This window comes from Oryctolagus cuniculus, chromosome 3 (genome assembly GCF_964237555.1).
Source record: "Oryctolagus cuniculus chromosome 3, mOryCun1.1, whole genome shotgun sequence".
NCBI classification, from domain to species: Eukaryota; Metazoa; Chordata; class Mammalia; order Lagomorpha; family Leporidae; genus Oryctolagus; species Oryctolagus cuniculus.
The window spans coordinates 62,918,770-62,939,546 of record NC_091434.1 but is presented as its reverse complement, the minus strand read 5'-3'; the positions used below and the strand labels follow the sequence as shown (position 1 = coordinate 62,939,546).

General features: G+C 44.7%; 2 protein-coding genes across 24 annotated transcripts in view; one reads left to right on the top strand and one right to left on the bottom strand.

Annotated features, from left to right (window-relative positions):
* Positions 1 to 1,547: 1,547 nt before the first annotated feature.
* Positions 1,548 to 4,882, bottom strand: LOC127491524 (collagen, type I, alpha 1a-like). The gene is made up of 3 exons (XM_070069876.1): positions 3,339 to 4,882; positions 1,915 to 2,002; positions 1,548 to 1,616 (listed from the first exon to the last, which is right to left on the bottom strand). The coding sequence occupies exons 1-3, from the start codon at positions 4,880 to 4,882 to the stop codon at positions 1,584 to 1,586; spliced, it is 1,665 nt and encodes a 554-aa protein (XP_069925977.1). The 3' UTR covers positions 1,548 to 1,583.
* OSBPL6 (oxysterol binding protein like 6) overlaps positions 4,239 to 20,777 on the top strand; it is a 218,780-nt gene continuing 202,241 nt past the window's right edge. For 19 of the 23 annotated variants that reach the window (XM_070070616.1, XM_070070606.1, XM_070070612.1 and 16 more), the window contains exon 1: positions 4,241 to 4,374. The gene's annotated coding sequence lies outside the window, so the exon portion shown is untranslated. Of the gene's footprint in view, positions 4,375 to 20,777 lie in introns of all 23 variants that reach the window. The other 4 variants (XM_070070615.1, XM_070070605.1, XM_070070611.1 and 1 more) reach the window with 1 other exon arrangement.

Here is a 20,777-nt window from a genome sequence, read left to right as displayed (position 1 = left end):
AACACCACTGGGATTTTGGTAGAGATTGATTGAATATGTGGATCACTGGATACATGAGACTGGTGTGAAGGAGGAGGTAGAGAGTTTGAAGACAGAGCTTAGATGTGGGGGCTGGATTTTCTCCAGGAATCAGTATGAATCTCTGGCTAGGTCACAGCCGGGAGTGGGTAAAGAGGCTTAGGACGAAGCTGGAGCCAGGGCTCTATCCTCTTCAGCTGCTATGCCATCTGATCAGAAGTACAAGGAATTTGAAAATTTTGAATTCTATCCAGGTCATTGCACAGATGTAGTTGTCAAGATGGGAGAATAGAACATACTGTGTTGAGAATTTTGGTTGGTTGATTTAGCTCATTTATGAGTTCCTAATAGACTGTGTAATTTACCCATCTATTAGGTTTATGGTTTATTATCTGCCTCCCCTACTAGAATATAAGTTCCAGGAGGGTGAAGTCTTCATTTTGTTTGCTCATAACAATCAAAGAACCCAGAACAATACCTAACCCATAGCAGGCACTCAAAGTATTACTAAATTAAATGAATGAAACCAGCACCTAACTCCTGCTAACTCCATAATAGGTTAACTTATTCCAATAAACTCAACAAAATCCCAGCTATTCTTTTAGGCACTCTGATAAGCACTCTGAGTGAAAGGTTCACTCTGAAGTGTATACTGAGGTTTCCTCGGGGCTGGATCATCTGGGCAGATCATGAGAACGTGGGATGAAGCATACAGGGCTCAATGGAGCTTAGGACCTGGAGGTTACACTTTCTGAGTTTGCTGATGCTTACCCAGTTCTTGATGGCACTATTCATATAAAGAAAGTGTCAGCAATACTCATGTATGTGATTTTTTAAGAAGCATTATATCAACTGGGAAAGAAATATATGCACACTTTCAAACTTCACACCAAATCTGACAAACAGGCTGCAGGTGAGGGATATCAAGACCCCTTATCTTTAGAAGCACTAAGGAATATTGTACCATTGGTCCTGCGTGAACTCATTGGTTCAAAGGTATGGCTCCTGACTTTTCTCACTGTGTTAATTCAGTATTTTTAAAATAATTCATCTTAATGAAAACAACTATAAAGGGTAAATTACAGCGGGCGTGTTCATCTTTAATGCTCTGTAGCTTGGGGAAGGTACTGGTCAGAATTTTCCAACTGAGGATTGATTTCTTGTTTTCCATTCAAAGAACCAAAACAAAGTCTCAACAAAGGTAAATTAAGCTATTGTTCATCTTGATGATAATCAGAGTGATTCACCAAAGTAGGTTAGTTTAGTAATAATAGAAATATTTCCTAAGCTTAACCTACTCAATGAACAAAAACAAAGCGAAACGTTGAGTATTTTGCTGGTTGTGGAAGACATAGCTCAAGTACTGCCTCAGGGTCCCTTAGCTTCACATTTCTCCAGGTCTCTGAGCTATTACTCCTGCCTCAACTGCTCCCAGGTGAGCACCCCCATGCAAGCCTCCTGCAACAGATCAATCAGAAGCTTGAACTCTAGAAGACAAGGTTTTATCGAGGAAGCCAAACTACCGTGAGTGGGTTGAATAAGGCATTTATTATAGGCATAGGTCTTCATGGCTGTTGGAGGTGGAAGTGGAGAAGTGTCTGAAAAACAAGCAGTTAAATGATCAGGGACCAGACTTGATCAGGCAAAGGAGCCTGGCTGGCAGGGAAATCTGGAGGCAAAGCAGAGCCAGCTGCAGTAAGGACCACACAGAAGAGAAGCACTCTGCACAGGTGGTGGCACTTTGTGACCACGGCCTCTGTGAGTCTCTGAAGAATGTTTAGCTGGCCTGAGATCACAGTTCTTCAGCAGAGGACAACATAGAAGAGGGAACCATGTGAACAGATAGGAACCCTCTTGCAACTGTCTTACTGGGTGGAAATGGCATTTGTCACTCACCACTTCTAACCAATGATGACTTTCAGAATGGAATGGCTGCTGCTTCACTTTCGCCTCCCAAGTTTTGTTCATATGAACAAACACAGATCTGTAAGCACAGAGGAAAGTGGGTTGGAGGAAATGCAGTTTGCAGCATAACCAAGGTGCCTGGGCTGCAGAGCCTGGAATTTGTCAGGTGACTCAACCTGGAAGCTGGGAGAACTACCTACCACTGAGATAAATTTTGACCAATGGGAGATAGCTTGCAGGCAAGCTTTCTCTTTGCTCTTCCCTTTGATGAACTATTCGTGGACACAGTTTTCTGTAGAACCCGTTCACAGGTGCTTTACATGGCCTCTCCACTGATTGTTATCTTTTGCATTGGTGAAGCATATGCTAGGCTGGTAAATATCACCCTTCCCCATCTCATTTCACTTTTTTCTCACTCTTGATGCCTTGGGATTGCATCTTGCAATGAAACAGTAGCACCTCATCCTTCCTAAGAAAATACCCACTTAAAGAATCACAATGAAAATCAGGTGTGAATTGTGTGAGTTGTCGGTAGAGACTGATTTTCTGTAAGGCTCAGGTCATTTGCATGGGATGGGATTCTAACATTAATAGTGCCTTGCATTTTAAGAACATCATCATCTCTCTTGGCTGGAGAAGTCCATGAACAAGTATTTCTCTGAGACAGATAGAAAAGATGGATCAGGGGAGCAGAGATTCTTTTAGCCAACACATGACTTGTGAATTAAACCCTCAGCAAGAATACACACTCCATCAATACTTTGCTCTCCGGCACTTTTCTGAGCAATAACCCTGCCATAGTTCAATAAAGCAGTGCAAAGCCTGTTATTCATTCTTACACATCTACGCCAGTCTGCGTTTTCAAAACATTGTGAGGCACAGAGTGGAGAAACTGCCTGGATTGAGCCCCGAGCAGCCAACTCTCTTTAACCCATCCATTTCCCCAGACGCACAGGTGTCGTGCCATTACAACTCATGTAGCTATTAATCAATGAGACAGCGATGGTCCTTCCCCTCCACAACATTTACAACCTATTTTTAAAAAGAATAAAACACAGATACTGTGGAATACAGCGAAAAGCATGCAAGCATTCTTCAAACATGAGAGGTAGGCTTTGGTAGTTCCCCTCACCCCACCCCTCGTAGTTAAGAGCTTGTCTTCACAGGGAAGGAATTGGGGTGAAATCGCCACGTGGCACAGCATGTAACATCTATTACTTAATATAAGACGAAGAAACTGCATATGGGAAAGAGTGCACATAATTGGCCCCATTTCACAGCAAATAAGGATTTTATCAGCACGAAGAACAAGGGAATGCCATCTCAGCTGCCGCGGTGGGCGCCCTTTATTGAAGACACTTCTCCCCTCCCTCAACCCATCCAGACCCCCAGAGCCCACCAGGCACCCCAGGCACCTTTCTGCACTAGTTCCATATTCTCTGGATTTCCCACCCTGAAGAGGGTCTTGAAATGCTGGCATTTCCTCAGGCACCTGCTTACGGAAGAAACGTGCGTGCAAATATTTCAACTGCCCCCGGCCCTCCCAGCAAATATGCCTTCGTGTTAATCTGCTCTCGGCACACAGGCCACGGCCGGTTGACGTGCGCAAGGGTTGCAGGCGCGGGCAGGCGGTCGCGAGCTGAGGCTGGCGGGGCTCAGCTTTGCCCGGGGATCGAAGCAACCCTTCCTTCTTTCCCAGAAGCCGAGTGTGTCTGTCTGTGAGCCCGGGAAGTTCTCGCTGCAGGTGGCGGCCAGGGACCGGGGGCAGGCACACGCAAGTCGTGAGTGCTGAGCAAATCACGGCCTCAGAAGGGCGCCCGGGGACAAGGGCTAGGCAGCGCCAGGGCAGGCCGCCAGGCTGCCGCTGCCTTCGGAATCCGCTCTCCCCGGGACCGAGCGCCGGCGTCACCCGCGGCCACTCCTTCGGAGCCCGCCTCCGCAGGACCCGGTAGGCGGGGGCGCCTCTACGGCTCAGGCCTGCAGCTGCCAAGTCAGGTCCCCACGCCTGGTGATCCCCAGACACGAGGGGGCTCTCCGGAGTCCGGGCCTGGGGATAGCCCAGGGAGGAGGTGGAGGGTGGGGGGAACCTTGCACAGCGAGGGAGCTGTGCACCCAGAGCCCCGCTCGCCCCTCGACCCGAGAGAGGCGCTCGGCTGACCGGTGTCCCCGGGAGCACTCGCCACCCGCCGAGCTGTCTGGCCCGGCGGGCGAGCGCGAGCCGGGGGCGGGGAGCCCGGAGCGCCGCCCCGCCAGCGCGCCCCGCCCGTGGGAGAGGAGGGGCTGCGGCGCGCGGACCACTGGAGGCGCAGCGCCGCCGCCGCTGTCGGTGCCGGAGACCGCGGCTCGGAGCAGCGGCGCCGGTGCCTCCGCTCGGTTCCGCGGCAAGCCCGCGCCGTCTCCCGCCGCCCGCCGCCCGCCGCAGGAGCCGCGGCGCTACTGCTCGCCCTCCCGGTAGGTGTCCTGGGCGCAGAGCGGGTTCTGGGGGTGGACACAACCGTGCCCGCACCGCGGCTCGGGCATTGTCCGCGTCCGGAGGGCCGAGGACCCTCCAGGGACGTGCAGTGGGGCGGCCGCGGCCTTGGCCCCCGAGGTATCGCAGCCCCTGCTGGCTCTCTCGGCGGAAAGCCCCCGGCCAGGCAGTGTCAGCCGGTCCCCGCGTTCGGGAAAGGGGCGTTTGCGTCCCGGTCTCCGCTCGCCGCCCGCCCTCAGCTCGCTGCCGGGGGATCCCGGCCACCCTGGCACTGGCACCCGCATCCGCCGCGCCGCCCAGCGCCCCGTTTCCCCCACCCCCCGGGCTTGCTGGGGAGTGGAGCTGGGGCAGGGACGAGGACTGATGTAATTGTCGGCGGAGAGCCGAACCCTCGCGGTGGGAGCGCCAGCGCCCGCGCGCGCGAACGCCTACGCCGCACCTTTCAGGGAATCCGGGCGGCCGGGAGGAGCGGCCGGGGAAGTTGTGCATTGGGGTTTATTGTGCGCGTGCACTGCGGACTGCCCTGGTGGGCGCTCCTGCGGCGCTGCCCGCAGCCTCGGTCCACACCCGGCCGGGCCGAGTCCGCCTTCCACGGTGCAGATCGGAACAGGGGTTGCAATGCAGTGGAGACGTGCTTCCCCTCCGTAGAGCCGGAGCTGCCCGCAGATCGTGTCGCCGGGGATGCTGGGGGAGAAGGGATAGGAGACCTGGGGAGGAAGCCACAGGGAGAACTAATGACAGCAGCAGATTTTTTTTTTTTTTTAAAAGCCTGTGCAGTGTATAGACACATTTTCCAGACACCTTCTAAGCTGGTCTTGAAAGTTAGGACCAGATACTGATGATGTGGTAATTCTGTGATAGACCCAAATGGTTGCTTAGACTGGAGACCTAAAGCTGGGGAAAGCATTACATAATGGACATGAAGCAAATGACACGAAACTAAGTGAGTCCACTGGGTTACCGGATTCTTTCTTCGGGATGCAAAATCCTATAAAGCTTTTATCTTTATATGAATTTCCATTTTTAAATCATTGAGCTAGGAGTAGCAAATCGTGTATTATGTTCAGTTCTGATTTTTCCCCAACTAACAAAATAACCTTTTTTGAGTATCTTTTCTTGAATTAAAAAATTGCACGCTATTGGGTAGTTACATATCCAGAACTAATTAACAAATTTGGTCCTCAAAGGTAAAATAAAGAAATTTCCCACCTTAATATCTTTAACTTTGCTTTTCCTCTTATTTTTAGGCTTTTGTTGTTTTCCTTTGGCTTTTGGAAGCATTTTTAGTTTTGGGTACTGCAAACTCAGTGTTGATATTCCTACGGAATGTTACAGCATTGCAGATACAAAGACTAATAATAAACGAAGGGGAAAACCTCCCAGTAACTCTGAGCGGGAGCAGGGTTCCCAAGGTCGAAGGGAAGCTGCAGTGTAACTCAGCTCTAATCACCTCCAGAGAGTATGCACAGCCCTCATCCGGTTATAAGGAAGGCTTTGATTGGTGGAGGATCTCTTCCAGGATTCTTTTGCAGCAAAATGCTGGATATTTTCCTCTAAAAATGAGTTTTCCAAGGTAAAAACAAAATATTTGCAAATAAAAATTCTGTGCTCTTAGAAAGTCTAAAAATCATGTTTTGGGCCCATATTTTCAGTTGTTGAGAACTCAGTGATACATTCAGCAGACTCTCCCTTCAGGGATGCCTCAGGTTCAAGTTGGGAAGATTTCCCAGCTGCCTGCTGGCTTCAGGAGGGTGTGCTCTTGGGTTTTTTACAGGATTAGGTACTGGCTGTTAACGCTTGTTAACTTTACTCCAAGAAGAAAGGGGGAGTTCTTCCAAGTTGAAGTGTTTGTGATTGGAGGTCTGTAAGACCATGAGGAATATAGCATTAGGTACAATCTCTAAGTAAATAAAAGTTTCATGTGACTTTACCCTGAAAACTGTTGGACCAGAGAGAAGATTTAAATTTTATTAAAGCGCCTTGCTTTCATTCAGTAGTCATTCAATTGAAAACCCACTCTGTTAAAGACACTGGTCTAGGCCCCGGGGGAGGTGCAAATAAGAATAAAGAGATGACCCTGACTTCAAGAGTTTGAAGTCTAGTTTGAAAAGATCAGGTATATGAATTCTCAGAGGAGGGATTTTTTTTTTTTAACTGCAGGGACTAAGTTATACTTAACATTTTGTTTTAACTTTGAAAGAGTCTGTTCACTTCTGGGAAGTTTTTTCTTTCTTCACACTCAACATTATAACACCAGGATTCATCTGCATGGTATGTAGCTGGAGTTCACTGACTTTTACTGCTGTGCAGTATTCCATTGTGTTTTCTTACAGTGCAGTAGGCCTCTCTTCTCTGGCCAGGGCCATTTGTTCTTTTCATTTTATCAGAAATTGCCAACAGTATCATTCTGGTCATTTATGTTTCTTGGGGCAAGTGTGCAAATGTTTCTCTTGAAGAATCGAAAATGAATCTTGATGTGAATGGAAGGGGAGAGGGGGTGGGAAAGGGGAAGGTTGCGGGTGGGAGGGACAGTATGGGGGGGAAGCCATTGTAATCCATAAGTCGTACTTTGGAAATTTATATTCATTAAATAAAAGTTAAAAAAAATGTTTCTCTTGAGTAAATTCTAAGGAATAGAATTGTTGATGTGTGGGGTTGTTTGAATGTTCCACTTGCTAGGCATTGTGAAATTATGTTCCAAAATGGTTGTACTAATTTATTCAAGCTAGGGAAACAAGCAAACATAGATGACCCAATACAGACAAGTGCTTTTTTTTGTTTGTTTGTTTTGGATGCATGTATATGTTGAAACACATTTTTTTTAAAGCAAGAGAATGGCAAACATAACACTTAGGATGACAGTATGTGTCTGGAGGACCAGGGGGCTGGCACAGGGAGAGGCAAATATGAGGGTGAAAGTTACATCTAGTCATCTGGTACTTGAGTTTATGGTGGACTCATAGGTGAATGTTGTATTAAAAAGAAAAGGGATCACACATAGACCAGTGATGATCATTTTAAAGTTCTAAGGAAAAAAACAGTAAGGACAGTAGTTGCAAGACAGCCGGTTTCTGTACCAAGAGACCCACAAGATGTCAACTGAGGGATGAGGAAGGTGTCCCTGGGGCCAGGCTTGAGTTGTCCGGAGTTCATGGGAGAGCTGTTTCGGAAGCATGAGCAAAAAGTGGTCAAGGGAAGAGGAAGACGAGGAAAACGTTCCCTCACGCTGAGGAAATGGCATGAACAGAAGGGGAGGGAGCATGGGAATCCTCCAGCAGTGAACCACGGGCAGTGTTTATGAAGAAGTCTGGGGAATGGATGGGTTGGGGTAGGAGAGAGATCCAAGGCAGGGCCTGCAGCTGGGAGGCTGCTGGTTGAGAGGAGACTTAAGTTTGGAGAAAATGAATCAGAAAGAATGATTTAAAAACACACTGGGTTAAGAATCCAAGTTTGCCATCCGAGGCAAGAAGAGGGAAGACTCAAGTGTGTTTGATTGTCATGAGAAGAAATAGGGAAGCTGGTGGGAGCTTTTACTGTCATGTCCTCAGGTCACGTGTAGAGCAGTGAGAATGTAAGCTCACCTTCGCACTTTGAGATGGTGAGCAGGTTGGACCCTTGCATTGAGACATGTGACCCTCTAATGATGTGTCTGCGTGAATGTGGGATAGTATGTGAATTATTTGTCTTTGCAACTCACTAGTGTAGATGAGACAGACAATAGTTGGATGCAGGTACAGGGAGCATGTCTTACCATTGACGATGAGGTCATTGAGAGAGTACCAGGAGTCACTCAGAAGGCTCTGAATCAAATCCCACTTGGCAGTGTGCTGGTAATATATGATTTCCGGGGCGGGTGAGGGAGGGGGCTGGGAACCTCTGACCTCAGTGATCACCCATTGAAAAGGAAGATATTAATAGCCACCTCACGTGGGTGCAAGGAACAGGGTATGACTGAGAGACCAGTGCATTTAGGGATAATGTGTGCTGCGTAGTGTTTCCCAGTGAATGATTCACATGCATTTATAGTCTCTCACACGCACCCCCTTGAGAGAGAGAAAGGGTTATAGCCCTTTCAGTTTTGTTCGTTATGATGAAGAGTTGCTTAAGCTCTTGGTGAGGACAAGGATAAGGGCTTTTATTTCTGAGGCTGTTCTGGAATATTACATAGTGTCCTTTGATTCAATGTCATTTCATCGGGTTCTTTGTTTTGTAAGTATTGCGATAGGTTTTCAGAATTTTCATTTATTCAAAAATTCATCTAATTTTGCATTCTTTAGATCATCTTTTGATGTCTTGACTTCTTTTCATTACTGCTAACCTTCAATGCTAACTTTCTTCTCGCACCAACGTTCCATCAGCTGCTGCCACAGTCAGTGGTGGCTAGATGGTTTTCTCCGAGAGACGGCAGTCCTCAGTTGCCTTTCCTGGAGCAGCGATTTGGAGAACATCTTGCTGGGATTTCCAGAAGCCATCAATGGAAATGTGGTGACGGTGACATTATAAATACATTTTGAAAGGACTGACATCACAAGGCAGGGAAGAGCCTGTTATTTACCAATGCAGTCAGAAGTTCTGGGAAAGTTGAGGAGCCTATAGCCTCTGTGTTTTGGGGGCTGGTTATCTATATTCCCCACCCTGGGCTACACAGTCTTTACGTTCTCTGAATACGTACAAGTGTTTAGTAACTTGAAACCCAGAGCCTGGGCTTAGAGACTGTGGTTAAAATGATGAACTCAAATTAATTTTAGGCCTTACTAAATCTAGGGATAATACAATGTATAGCTCAGAGATTGATAGTCTGCCATTCTGGCATGGTTCTGGCTTTTCACGAACCTTAGAGTCAGTTTCACATCCCTTACTGATCCCGGGCTGATCATTTGCACAGGGGTGACTGTGTCCGCGGGTCTCGTGTGAGGGTGACAATAGGGACATCAAGTGCTTCCCTTCTTCAGACAGTGTTTGCTGGACATTTTGTACACACAGACACCATATTAAATGCTGAGTCATGAACGTATCTGCCCTGAAGGGGCTACCTAAAACAGAATCTACCAGAACCAAGTCATTATTGAATAGAGGTGTTTGTGGGAGGGGGCGTGGACATGGTTTTGGTTATAGAATTTGCATGAAGTATTTGGTTTTTTTTTCCTGACATTTTTTCCAGATTTATGTATAGTCCTCTGTGAACTTAAAGCGCTGTAGAAAAAAAAAATACAGTCCTTGCAAAAAAGCAATTCTTTTTAAAAATCATTTATTATTTATTTGAGGAAGATGGAAGGAGGCAGTCAGGGAGGGAGAGGGAATGAGCGAGCGAGCGAGCAAAAACTCCTGTCAGTTGATTCATCCCCCAAACAGACACCCGTAATGGCTGCGCCTGAGCCTGTCTGATGCAGGGAGCCTAAACTTCGATCCAGGTCTCCCATGTGTGTGACAGGAGCTCAATTACTTGAGCCATAAATGCTGTCTCCCAGGGTCTGTATTAGCAGGAAGCTGGAGTCAAGAGACAGCACTGGGTATTGAAAGCAAGATCCAATGTAGGATGTAGGCGGCTTAACCGCCAGGTTAAACAGTCATCTCAAGAGCAGTTGTTTAAATGAAGTTTTATTTTATCTAATTTTTATAAGAGGAGAAAGATTTAAGTTCCTGGTAAGGCCTATTGTCATGAAGAAGCTTAAATATTATCAAATAGAAGCAAGACAGAGGTTATCGAAGGAATAGCTGTGAATGATGAATTCAGATTTATTGGGAATGGAATTTGATTTATGTTGCATTGATTTTTAAAGGGAAGAGTAGAAAACAGTCAAAGAGGATCGGCTATTCGTTGAGATCTTACAGGGAAATGAGTCATTATGGTCTCAGGGTTAGGTGCATACATTCTCTTGTTGAGTTTGTGTTCATTTACTTTGTGTATGAGTGAAGTGTTTATGTTAATATCAATCATAGTGTAACTATTGAATACCTGAAATTATAAATTATATTAATAAGGTGGTATAGAGCGCAGAAAAGTCAAATGATTCTTTCTGCCAGTGGTTTGGTAGATTACTTTTTTAAGATTTACTTATTTATTTGAAAGAGTTACACAGAGAGAGAAAGGTGGGGGTGGGGGGTCTTCCATCTGTTGGGTCACTCCCCAGTTGGCCACAACAGCCAGAGCTGTACCTATTCAAAGCCAGGAGCTTCTTCTGGGTCTCCCACATGGGTGCAGGGGCCCAAGGACTTGGGCCATCTTCTACTGCTTTCCCAGGCCATAACAGAGAGCTGGATCGCAAGTGGAGCAGCCGGGACTCGAACTGGCGCCCATATGAGATGCCGGCACTGCAGGCAGTGGCCTTACCCTCAGTGCTAGCCTGTAGAATACTTGAGACTGAAAACTAACCAGTGCTAGGGAGGCCTTTCTGACAGGCCCAAGTCCCAGGAAAATCTGTAATCAGTTGACAAAACAGAGAGCAGGAAAGGAGACCAAATCAAAGTAGCTTAGTATCCAGGACTATTTAAGGGATAATTGACTTGGACAGGGCATAAAGTAAGTTATTTAACTCTTATAGCTAAAATAAGTTTTTCCTTTTTTTTTTTTTTTTTTTTTTTGACAGAGTGGACAGTGAGAGAGAGAGACAGAGAGAAAGGTCTTCATTCTGTTGGTTCACCCCCCGCAAATGGCCGCCATGGTCAGCGCGTTGTACCGATCCGAAGCCAGGAGCCAGGTGCTTCCTCCTGGTCTCCCATGTGGCTGCAGGGTCCAAGCAGTACTTAACACCATCCTGTAAATTTAAATAGGTAAATAAGCTTAAGCAAGTAAAAATAAGCTTATATAAGTAACATCTAAATAAAATGTTGGCAGATCTTAAATATGTTTCACCAGTGATGCAATTTAGTGCAAAGCATTCATAATTTATACATAAAAATTATTTCCTATTTAGACATGATGAATTAGCTTTTCCTGCTCAAGAAAATCTGTATGTCACTTTATAAAATATACCAAAAAAATACCCAGGCACTGCACATACTCATATTTGCTTGGTGTCCTGATGCTTAAATAACATTTACGTGTGATTCATAAGGTGCTAAGGCTGAAAATGATTTTAAAAATCCTTTATGACAACCTTTCCTGGTTCCCAAGTGAGGAAACTGAGGCCCAGAGACTTGTCCAAGGGGGCTAGGTCTTTGGGCAGATGTGACTGGGAGCAAGTCTGCCACAGAGTTTAACTTCAGCTGGTGGTGCCAAGAAATCAAGCAATAGCGGTATCTTCATTTATATTTTAGTCTTCAGTCATCACACACATATTTGTATATGTATAAAATGTTGGTGTTTTCTATTTAACACCTGTAGCCTTGTCATTTAACTGAATAGTCAGGAAAGAAGAGAGAAAAAACTCAGACTGTCTTGTGCTAGATATTTCTCTCTTTCTCTTTCTAAATATTAATGTAAGAGAACATCAAAGTGCAGGGGGAATTGGGTCAGGAATAGAACACTAACTTTTACTTTTTTAGCTTCCATCTTATCGAGGCAGTGCTCATGGAACTCTTGAGACACACCATCTACCTTTTGAAGAGTGTGGAAGTGGAAGGGAGAGCTATAGCATATTTTTAGAATCATTTTCTTGAAACTGAAACCTAAAATAAACCTGGCCTCAATTTCCAGCAGTGGCTTTATTTCACATGTCTTAAACTAGTGCCTAAGTTTTATCATGAACTTGAAGAAGTTACCTTGATATTTTTTATGCCTAATATAGTGTTAGCAGCTATTCAAACTTGAAGAATAAAATATCTAAAAGAACATTAAAATTTAAAAAACTGTTACATGCCATCTCTGGAAATAACATTTTTGCTTTCTGTTTATCTGTAGGCAGGTTTTGCATATTCTTATCCCATCAAGCAACAAATCTGAACAGTTTTTGTTGTGTAATTTTCCTAGAATAGTAAAAGCACAGTTTGAATGGCATGTTGATTATGAAAAGACATTAATGAAATTCCTTTTGATCTCCGGAAACTTCCAACTGGAGCTAGAACTGTAAAGGGACTGTCATCTCCAAGGTAGGTCAGGCAAAGGCAGTGGTCTCATGAAACTCCAGGAGAAAGCAAGGAATAAGGTAGCAGCACGCAAGAACTCAGCAGTGAGAGCAGGCGGACATGGGTATGGTAGCCCAGTCTGTCAGTCTCATTTCAGAAGGTACCAACAGGGGAAATTGGAAGTGTGAATATGAAGGCTTATGGAGCTTAGATATTAGGGAAGATGTCTGTCTGTATCCCTTAAAAAGCCTTTAAACATCTTGAAGAATACAGAAGGCATGCAATAAAAGAGTGATAAATTAAATCCATTTAAGAAAGGATGGCATGTGTGATAGGCAGAAGATAAACCTCACCACACTGGGAAGAAACAATTTACAACATCCTTAACATCTAAAAAGTTCCTAGGTCTCAGTAAGAGAAGTGACCAGGGGCCGGCGTTGTGGCGCAGCAGGTTAAGCTGCCACCTGTCATGCCAGCCTGCTTTCTGAGCACCAATTTGAGTTCCCGTTTCTCTGCTTCTACTTGGGCTCCTGGGAAGGCAGCAAAGGATGGCCCAAGTGCTTGGGCTCCTGCCACCCACGTAGGAGATCCACATGGAGTTCCAAGTTCCTGACTTTGCCCAGCCCTGACTGTTGTAGTCACGTGGGGAGTGAACCGGCAGATGAAAGATTCCTCCCTTTATCTGTCACTCCTTCTCTCTGTGTAACTCTGCTTTTCGAATAAGTAAATAAAGCTTGGAAAAAGAAAAATGACTAATAACTTAACAGAAAAGAGGCAAAGGAAGCGAACAGTTCACAGAAGAGAAATTACAAATGGCACTTACAAAGTTATACACAGCCCATGATGATAGATGTGTTATTTAGAATTATTTATCCTACTAGAATGGGAAGATTCATGATGTTTGTTATATCATACGGTGGCGTGTCTTTCCAGTGAATTCAAATTGTTGGTATGTGTACAGGATGGCTAGCATCTATGGATAGAACGTTGGCAATATGAGCCACAGGTATAATAAGGGAACAAATCAAGGTACAGAGTAGTATATGGCCATTTGTGTTATGAATATATGAAGGGCCGGTGCTGTGGCATAGTGGGTAAAGCTGCCACCTGCAGTGCCAACATGCCATATGGGCATCAGTTCAAATCCCGGCTGCACCAATTCTGATCCAGCTCTCTGCTGTGGCCTGGGAAAGTAATGGATGACGGCCCAAGTCCTTGGACCCCTGCACCCACATGGGAGACCTGAAAGAAGCTCCTGGCTTCAGATCGGCTCAGTTCTGGCCATTGTGGCCATCTGGGGAGTGAACCAGCAGATGGAAGACCTCTTTCTCTCTCTCTGCCTTTGCCTCTGCCTCTCTGTAACTCTGCCTTTTAAATAAAAAAATAAATCTTTTAAAAAAATGAACATATGCATGTGTTCATGCTTGTAACGTTAAAACTATCTCTGGAAGGTAGGACCAGTGATTACCTTGGGGAACAAAGCTGGGGGTTTAGGGTGCGCATAGGAAGGACCCCTATTTTCTTATTCTGCATCCTTTACCATCTTTTGAATTTTTAAACACATGGACACATTGTTTATTCAAGATAATAGTTTCTAAATGTCCTGAGGATCATTTGTGTTGATCAAGAGTGTTGAGTAGTTGTAGCCCATGGAATTACTTCACAACTTTGGGACCCGTTCTGTCCTAAGACAGGAATGTGGTTGTTGCCTTGAGTTACCTTCACCACTACGCTGACAGGCTGGAGTACACAGAGGAAGGCAACAAAGCTTTAGTCCTTTAGAGCACAGTGGGCACTTCTCTCTGTAGTTGTCCTGCTCTTGCCACTGTGGCCCTGACTACGTGGTTTCCCTGGGGCAGTGGGAGAGATCTAAGGAGCCCTGAGTAGGACCAGGACATGGATGTGGTTCAAGAAGAACGGTATTGAAGACAGTGATGGCAGAAGCCCGAGGCAAGGCGAGTACAGATATGGACGAATGGGATATTAACTGCTGCTCCAGCTCTACCATATGTGGCTTATAGTGGTAACACAGAGAAGAAAACCTGTAGGTCACAGCTTTGAGACCGTCTGCCACCCCTGAGATTGGGTGTGGTGTCCAAGAATCTGCATTCTTTTAAGGTGTCTTCTGTTCTGGAAGCCAGATCTGGAAATCACTGATCTCTCTGTTATTTAATAGATTATTCCCTTTATCCCTTGAAATATCCATTCCCTGGCAGGCTTTTATAGTAACTTCCAAAACCTTTGATGATATTTCTGCTGTTTTGATGACACATCACTATTTCATTCGACTTTTCCTTTCTGGAGTCTGAAAAAAGATCCTGGATGCTGGATATTAAGGTAATTGCATAGTAAGAAGAGAGAGGTAGCAACTAAATGGTTAGTGAGTCAGAGTGGAAAGAGTAATTATATGCTGATAGGAGTTTAGCAATAATAATATGAATAACTATGAATTATACCAAAGAAATGGAAAAACTTGGGAATGATCAGAGCTGTCATGCCAGAAAATAAGTTTCCTAAAAAGAAATAAGAATAGTTTAACTATCATCATTATTATATATTCAAAGTTAATAGATATAGCCCTTCGGTTAGAATTGGAAACTTTAGATTAGAAATGACAGAATATACAGGGGTAAAATGTTACATCAGTCTCTTTTTTTAAATCTCAAGGCATGAAGTCAACATGAAATAAAATGTATCCTAATAAATGAATCATGCAGATGTTTTTCACAATTTTTCTCTTTGTAAATTGTGATTTCTTGTTATATTCATTTTCAAACAAGTTTACCAGGAAACTCTGGGAATAGGCCGCAGCCTTATAGTAGAGTGCGCCAGGAAGCATCAGGTGTCCAAGCAGGGTGACTTGAAGAGCAAAGGGTGACAGAAGTGAATGCAGGGGGCTGGTGCCATGGCGCACTAGGTTAATCCTCTGCCGCATCCCATATGGGCGCCGGTTCTAGTCATGGTTGCTCCTCTTCCAGTCCAGTTCTCTGCTGTACCCTGGGGTAGCAGTGGAGAATGGACCAAGTGCTTGGGCCCCTGCACCCGCTTGGGAGACCAGGAAGAAGCACCTGGCTCCTGGCTTCAGATCGGCATAGCTCCGGCCATTTGGGGAGTGAACCACCAGAGGGAAGACCTTTCTCTCTGTCTCTCTCTCTCACTGTCTGTAACTCTACCTGTCAAATAAAAAATAAAAAATAAAAAAAAAGAAGTGAATGCAGAAAGGTTGGGGAGATCACACCACTGAAGAGGAGCCATTGGAATGACCTTGGAAGGCCTGGCTTTGGGGAGAACATGGGGACGAATCTGAAATGCTTTCCTGTAACTTTCCAGAGCTGTTGCAATTTCAGGATGCATTTGATCTTTAAATAATGTGTCTAGTATAGCTGTTTCCTAATAGAATTTCAGGAGCAGGTTTAATCTTACACGAATGACCATATAACTGCATTTCTGTAAGAGATTCATTAGAATGTATTAAATGTGCATGAATAGGATGTTGTGCTAAACTGCTTCTTTCTCTTTGCGTCATATCCAGCTTCTCTTTTCCATATATCCTTCTGTGAAAAATACCCTGCCATTAACTGTTTTTGTTTCTTTGCTTGTTTTAAATCAGAGAGCCCTGGACTAGGTGTCATGAATACCCAAGTTCCACTCCCAGCTTCCCTGTTGCCAGGAGTTAGAATAGTTTGTCCCCTTGAACTCATAAAGGAGTCTAAATCCCAAAGCCATATGTTGATTTTATTTAAAAGCTTAATCCTCTAGAACCTCTGGAAAGTGGTTTGGTTTAGATAAGGCCGTTGGGGTGGTGCCGCCTCATTGAATGTTGATGGCTTTGTATGAAGAGTGACAGAGACAACACAGACATAGATGTGTGTACCTCCTGTCTCTTCTCAAGATGTTGTGTGTTACTTGAATTTTAGCTATTTGCCATGATATGATGCAGCCATGGGGAGCTCTCCCAAGAGCCTGCCCAAAGCTGTTCCAACTTCAGTTAGTAAAACTAAGAGGGAAGGAAACCTCTTTTCTTGATAGAAGAAAATGCCTCATAATAATAGTAAAAAAAAAAAAAAAAAAAAAAAAAAGACCAATCCATCCACTTACTAAGCATAAGCCTGGGTCAGTAATCCCTAGGAACTTGTTTCTTCATTTGATAAATGGTGGTCAAATAGTAGGCCTTTGAATAATTATATTTCCCACTAGTTTATGAAGCTACTTAAAGAACTATTAAGTTTAATGCAGAGAAAAGTTTAATTACTAATCATTGTATTAAATTCTCATTTACCTAGAATCCAAATAACCAGGAAATCAATGTAGTTGCATTTTTTGTAGATTTGCCCAGTGATAACTGATTTAATGCTACCCCACCACCACCACCACTGTGGTGCCATAAATGATTTGAAAAATCAAGTACAAATTACAGAGTCATTTTACTCAGTAGTTTTTCTGAAATGATCAGCATTATAATTCTCTGGTTGCTAGGGCTGCCATGACAAAGTATCACAAATTGGATGCTTAAGAAAGCAGAAATGTACTGTTGCTCAGTTGTGGAGGCCAGAAGTCCAAAATCCAGCTGGTTCCTCCTTGCCTCCCAGGCATTCCTTGGCTTGTGGGGTTGTTACTCTGATCTCCGCCTCCTTTTTTAGGTGGCTGTCTTCCCTGTGTGTGTGTCTGTATGTGTCTCTTCATAGCAGGGCATTAGTCATGATGGGTTTTAGGGCTCATCCTGCTTCAGTGTGTGCTCATTGCAGTAAGTTACTTCTGCAGCAACCCCATTTCCAGATGGGATAGCATTCTGAGGTACAGTGAGTTAGGACTTTGACTTACCTTTTTGGGGCATGCAGGTCAGCCCATACATGGACTTCTTTGGGTGGACTGGACAGGACGTTTGAGCAGAGCCTAAATGATGGGAAAATCTTGTTGCAGTTCCCTTCCCAGGAGAGGGTACGGCAAGGGCAAGGCCAGGGCACATAAACCTGTTGGGTGTGTACATTAGGTTTTGCTTGTACTCTTAAAGTGGGGGCTGGGGGGAGGTCTGGTTTAGGCAAATTACTTTCCTGGTTGAAATTAATAGGATTTTACTCTTGAACAATCTTGAATGTTTTTTACTTTTGGTCAGGGAGAGACAGAAAAAGTTTTTTCTTTAAAACCACCTGCTGAGAAATCAATCCTGGCAGCAGTGGCTGATAGCATTTTAGAATTCTGTTCATTAGAAGTGCACTTTGCATTTTAATAGTAGAGTTCTCCATCGCTAAACTTAGATGTATTAACCTAAAATCTTTAAGCATAGTCACATCTAAGAATGACGTAGACCTTGGAATTGTAGACATTATTTTCTGGTGGTGAAAGAGAAAGGCTAAGTGTAGGCTTTAAAGGCCTGAAATCATACATTAAATTGTGATTTTCAGCAAGATTATAACATTATTGTGGTTGTGCTCTGTGATACCTGTTGTTAAGTAGCATTAGTAAAATTTGTTACTTTTTTTTTTTTTTTTTTTTTTTTTTTTTTTTGACAGGCAGAGTGGACAGTGAGAGAGAGAGACAGAGAGAAAGGTCTTCCTTTGCCATTGGTTCACCCTCCAATGGCCGCCGCGGCCGGCGCACCGCGCTGATCTGAAGGCAGGAGCCAGGTACTTCTCCTGGTCTCTCATGGGGTGCAGGGCCCAAGGACTTGGGCCATCCTCCACTGCACTCCCTGGCCACAGCAGAGAGCTGGCCTGGAAGAGGGGCAACTGGGACAGAATCCGGCGCCCCGACCGGGACTAGAACTCGGTGTGCCGGCGCCGCTAGGCGGAGGATTAGCCTAGTGAGCTGCGGCGCCGGCCAATTTGTTACATTTTTATGGAAACTCCTGGTTTTAAAAAATTATTTGTTTAATCTTTATGGGAATATAAATTTTCTCAGGATTGTTTGGAAGATCTCATGTTAAACTCTCACAGCTTTAAGCTTTCAGAAGGAGAAGACAACTTAAAATATTGTAATATTTAATGCAAGTTTAACATTATGAAATATGCACGAGCACATTATATATGTGTACTTTAGCCAAAGTATGAATGTAGTTAGTATGGACATATTTGTTTATATTACAGAACACAATACTACTTATGTATAACAGGCTTCTCTAAAAAGTTTAAATACAGGTTCAAAATATTTATGTAAAATTAGATATTTTCAGTGAGTGGCTAGTTAGGTGAGGTTTTAGGCAGATTGGAGTCGGTGCTGCCTGGGTTCAGATCCTGGCTTTGTCTACCTGTGTGGCCTTGACTATGTCGTTTAACCTTTCTCTGCCTTAGTTACCTAATACCTAGTGCCCAGTGTTATTGGGAGGATGCAGTGAGTTAATACATATATATTTCTTGGAACAGAGTACACAGAAAGTGCTGTGCAAGTGCTAGCTATTATTGTAGCATATTAATTAAAAATTAGATGTATTAGTATTCATTAGTTGGAAAACTTAAGTGAAATGGAAATACAATCATATTGTCTCATGCCTTGTTACAAATACAAGCTAATTTGAGAATGATAAGGAAATTGCCAGCAGGATTTTCAAGGGTCTGTTAATAAGCTACTAAACATTTTATATGCTTACCCACTTAGTTACTTATGGCAATGACTCCGTTCAAGAGATTGTTAGATCTTAAGGGAGAAAGCTGATTAAGCTGCCAGTCCCCCTCTGAAGAACCTGCCATAAGACGTAATTTAGTGTAAGACGAAGTGTAATGAGGTGAAGTTTTGCCCTGAGAATGTGGTTTAGTGCTGGGAGTACCTCTGGAGGCTGGGAAAACACCGAGGAAGTTCTGTGGCTAAGAGGACCGGGGATAGCAATTTAGGAACTGATGACATTTTTAAGAAACAGGAACAAAAGGAAAAGAAATCTGAGAGCGAGCGAGTGAGCAGGATGGAAAACAGTTACATTGATAGGCAAGAGGCTGTGAATCAAGTCAGCAGAGGGAAGAATTTCCAGGAAGAGAAAGAGCCCATCACAAATACTACAGACGCATTTGAAGAGAACAGGGATTAAACAAATCCCAGTGAGATTTGGTTGGGGACCGTGATGGTTAATTTTGGGTGTCAGCTGCATTGAGGAGTGCCTGGATCCTGGAGGTGCATCCTTTGTGGGTTTGTCTGTCAAGGGTGTTTCCAGAGGTTAGCCTGTGAGTCTGAGTGGACTGGGCTGGGCAGATGCACCTTCAGTATGGGTGGGAACTACCGCAACCGGCCAGGGCCCCAGAGAGACCAAAAATGGAGGAAGAGCGAGTATGTCTGTTTCCTTCTGGACCTGAGAGACATGATTCCTCTCCTCTCCATGCATGCCCGAACACCAGGATCCTCACCTTTGCACCCCAGGGCTTGTACATGACAGAGGACTTATTAGGGGTATTATCTCGTGCGATTTTGGTGGATGAAAGTCCCACAACAGGCTGGCTGCAAGCTGGAGGGAGACCCTGGCATGTTCACGTCCAGTATCATGCAAGTTTTTTTGCTTCCTAGTATATATAGAAGTTGTAGTTATAGGATGCTGTACTCTGTTAAGTATGCAGTAGCATTAATTAAAATACTTTATATTGCAGAAAAGTAACAATCATGTGAGCCTCCAGCAAGTTGGTGTTATTGAGTTGGTGGAGAGCGGGTTTTACCTAGGTGTTGATGGCTGCTGACTGAGCAGGGTGGTGCTTACTGAAAGTGAAGATAAGTGGGGCGGTTTCTTAAAGTAAGACAACCATAATTTGCACCCCCAGTTGCCTTCCTTTCATGAAACACTTCTCTGAGCATGTGATGCTGTTTGGCAGCATTTTGTCCACAGAACATTCAGAATTGGAGTCAGTTTTCTCACTGACTCCCCTGCTTTATCAGCTACGTTTAAATAATATTCTAAATCCTTTGTTGACATTTCAACAACGTTCACCACACTTCCCACGGGAGTAGATTCTATCTCATGATGGAATTCCGCTCATCTGTAGGAAGAAGCTCTTCATCCATTCACATTGTATCCTGAGATTGCAGCAATTCAGTCACATCTTCAGGCTCCACTTTTTTTTTTTTTTTTTTTTTTGACAAGCAGAGTGGACAGTGAGAGAGAGACAGAGAGAAAGGTCTTCCTTTACCGTTGGTTCACCCTCCAATGGTCGCCGCGGCCAGCGCGCTGTGGCCAGTGCACCGCGCTGATCTGAAGGCAGGAGCCAGGTGCTTCTCCTGGCCTCCCATGCGGGTGCAGGGCCCAAGTATTTGGGCCATCCTCCACTGCACTCCCTGGCCACAGCAGAGAGCTGGCCTGGAAGAGGGGCAACCGGGACAGAATCCGGCGCCCCGACCGGGACTAGAACCTGGTGTGCCGGCGCCGCAAGGCAGAGGATTAGCCTAGTGAGCCGTGGCGCCGGCCTGGCTG

What these genes read in the sequence shown, in the direction of transcription:
- LOC127491524 (XM_070069876.1), bottom strand. Translation starts at nt 4,882, where the DNA reads ATGCACAACTTCCCCGGCCGCTCCTCCCGGCCGCCCGGATTCCCTGAA. An exon ending in TATGGAACTAGTGCAGAAAG is followed by an intron (nt 2,003 to 3,338) that starts GTGCCTGGGGTG and finishes CTGTGCTTACAG; the next exon opens with ATCTGTGTTTGTTCATATGA. An exon ending in GTCATCATTGGTTAGAAGTG is followed by an intron (nt 1,617 to 1,914) that starts GTGAGTGACAAA and finishes CTTGTTTTTCAG; the next exon opens with ACACTTCTCCACTTCCACCT.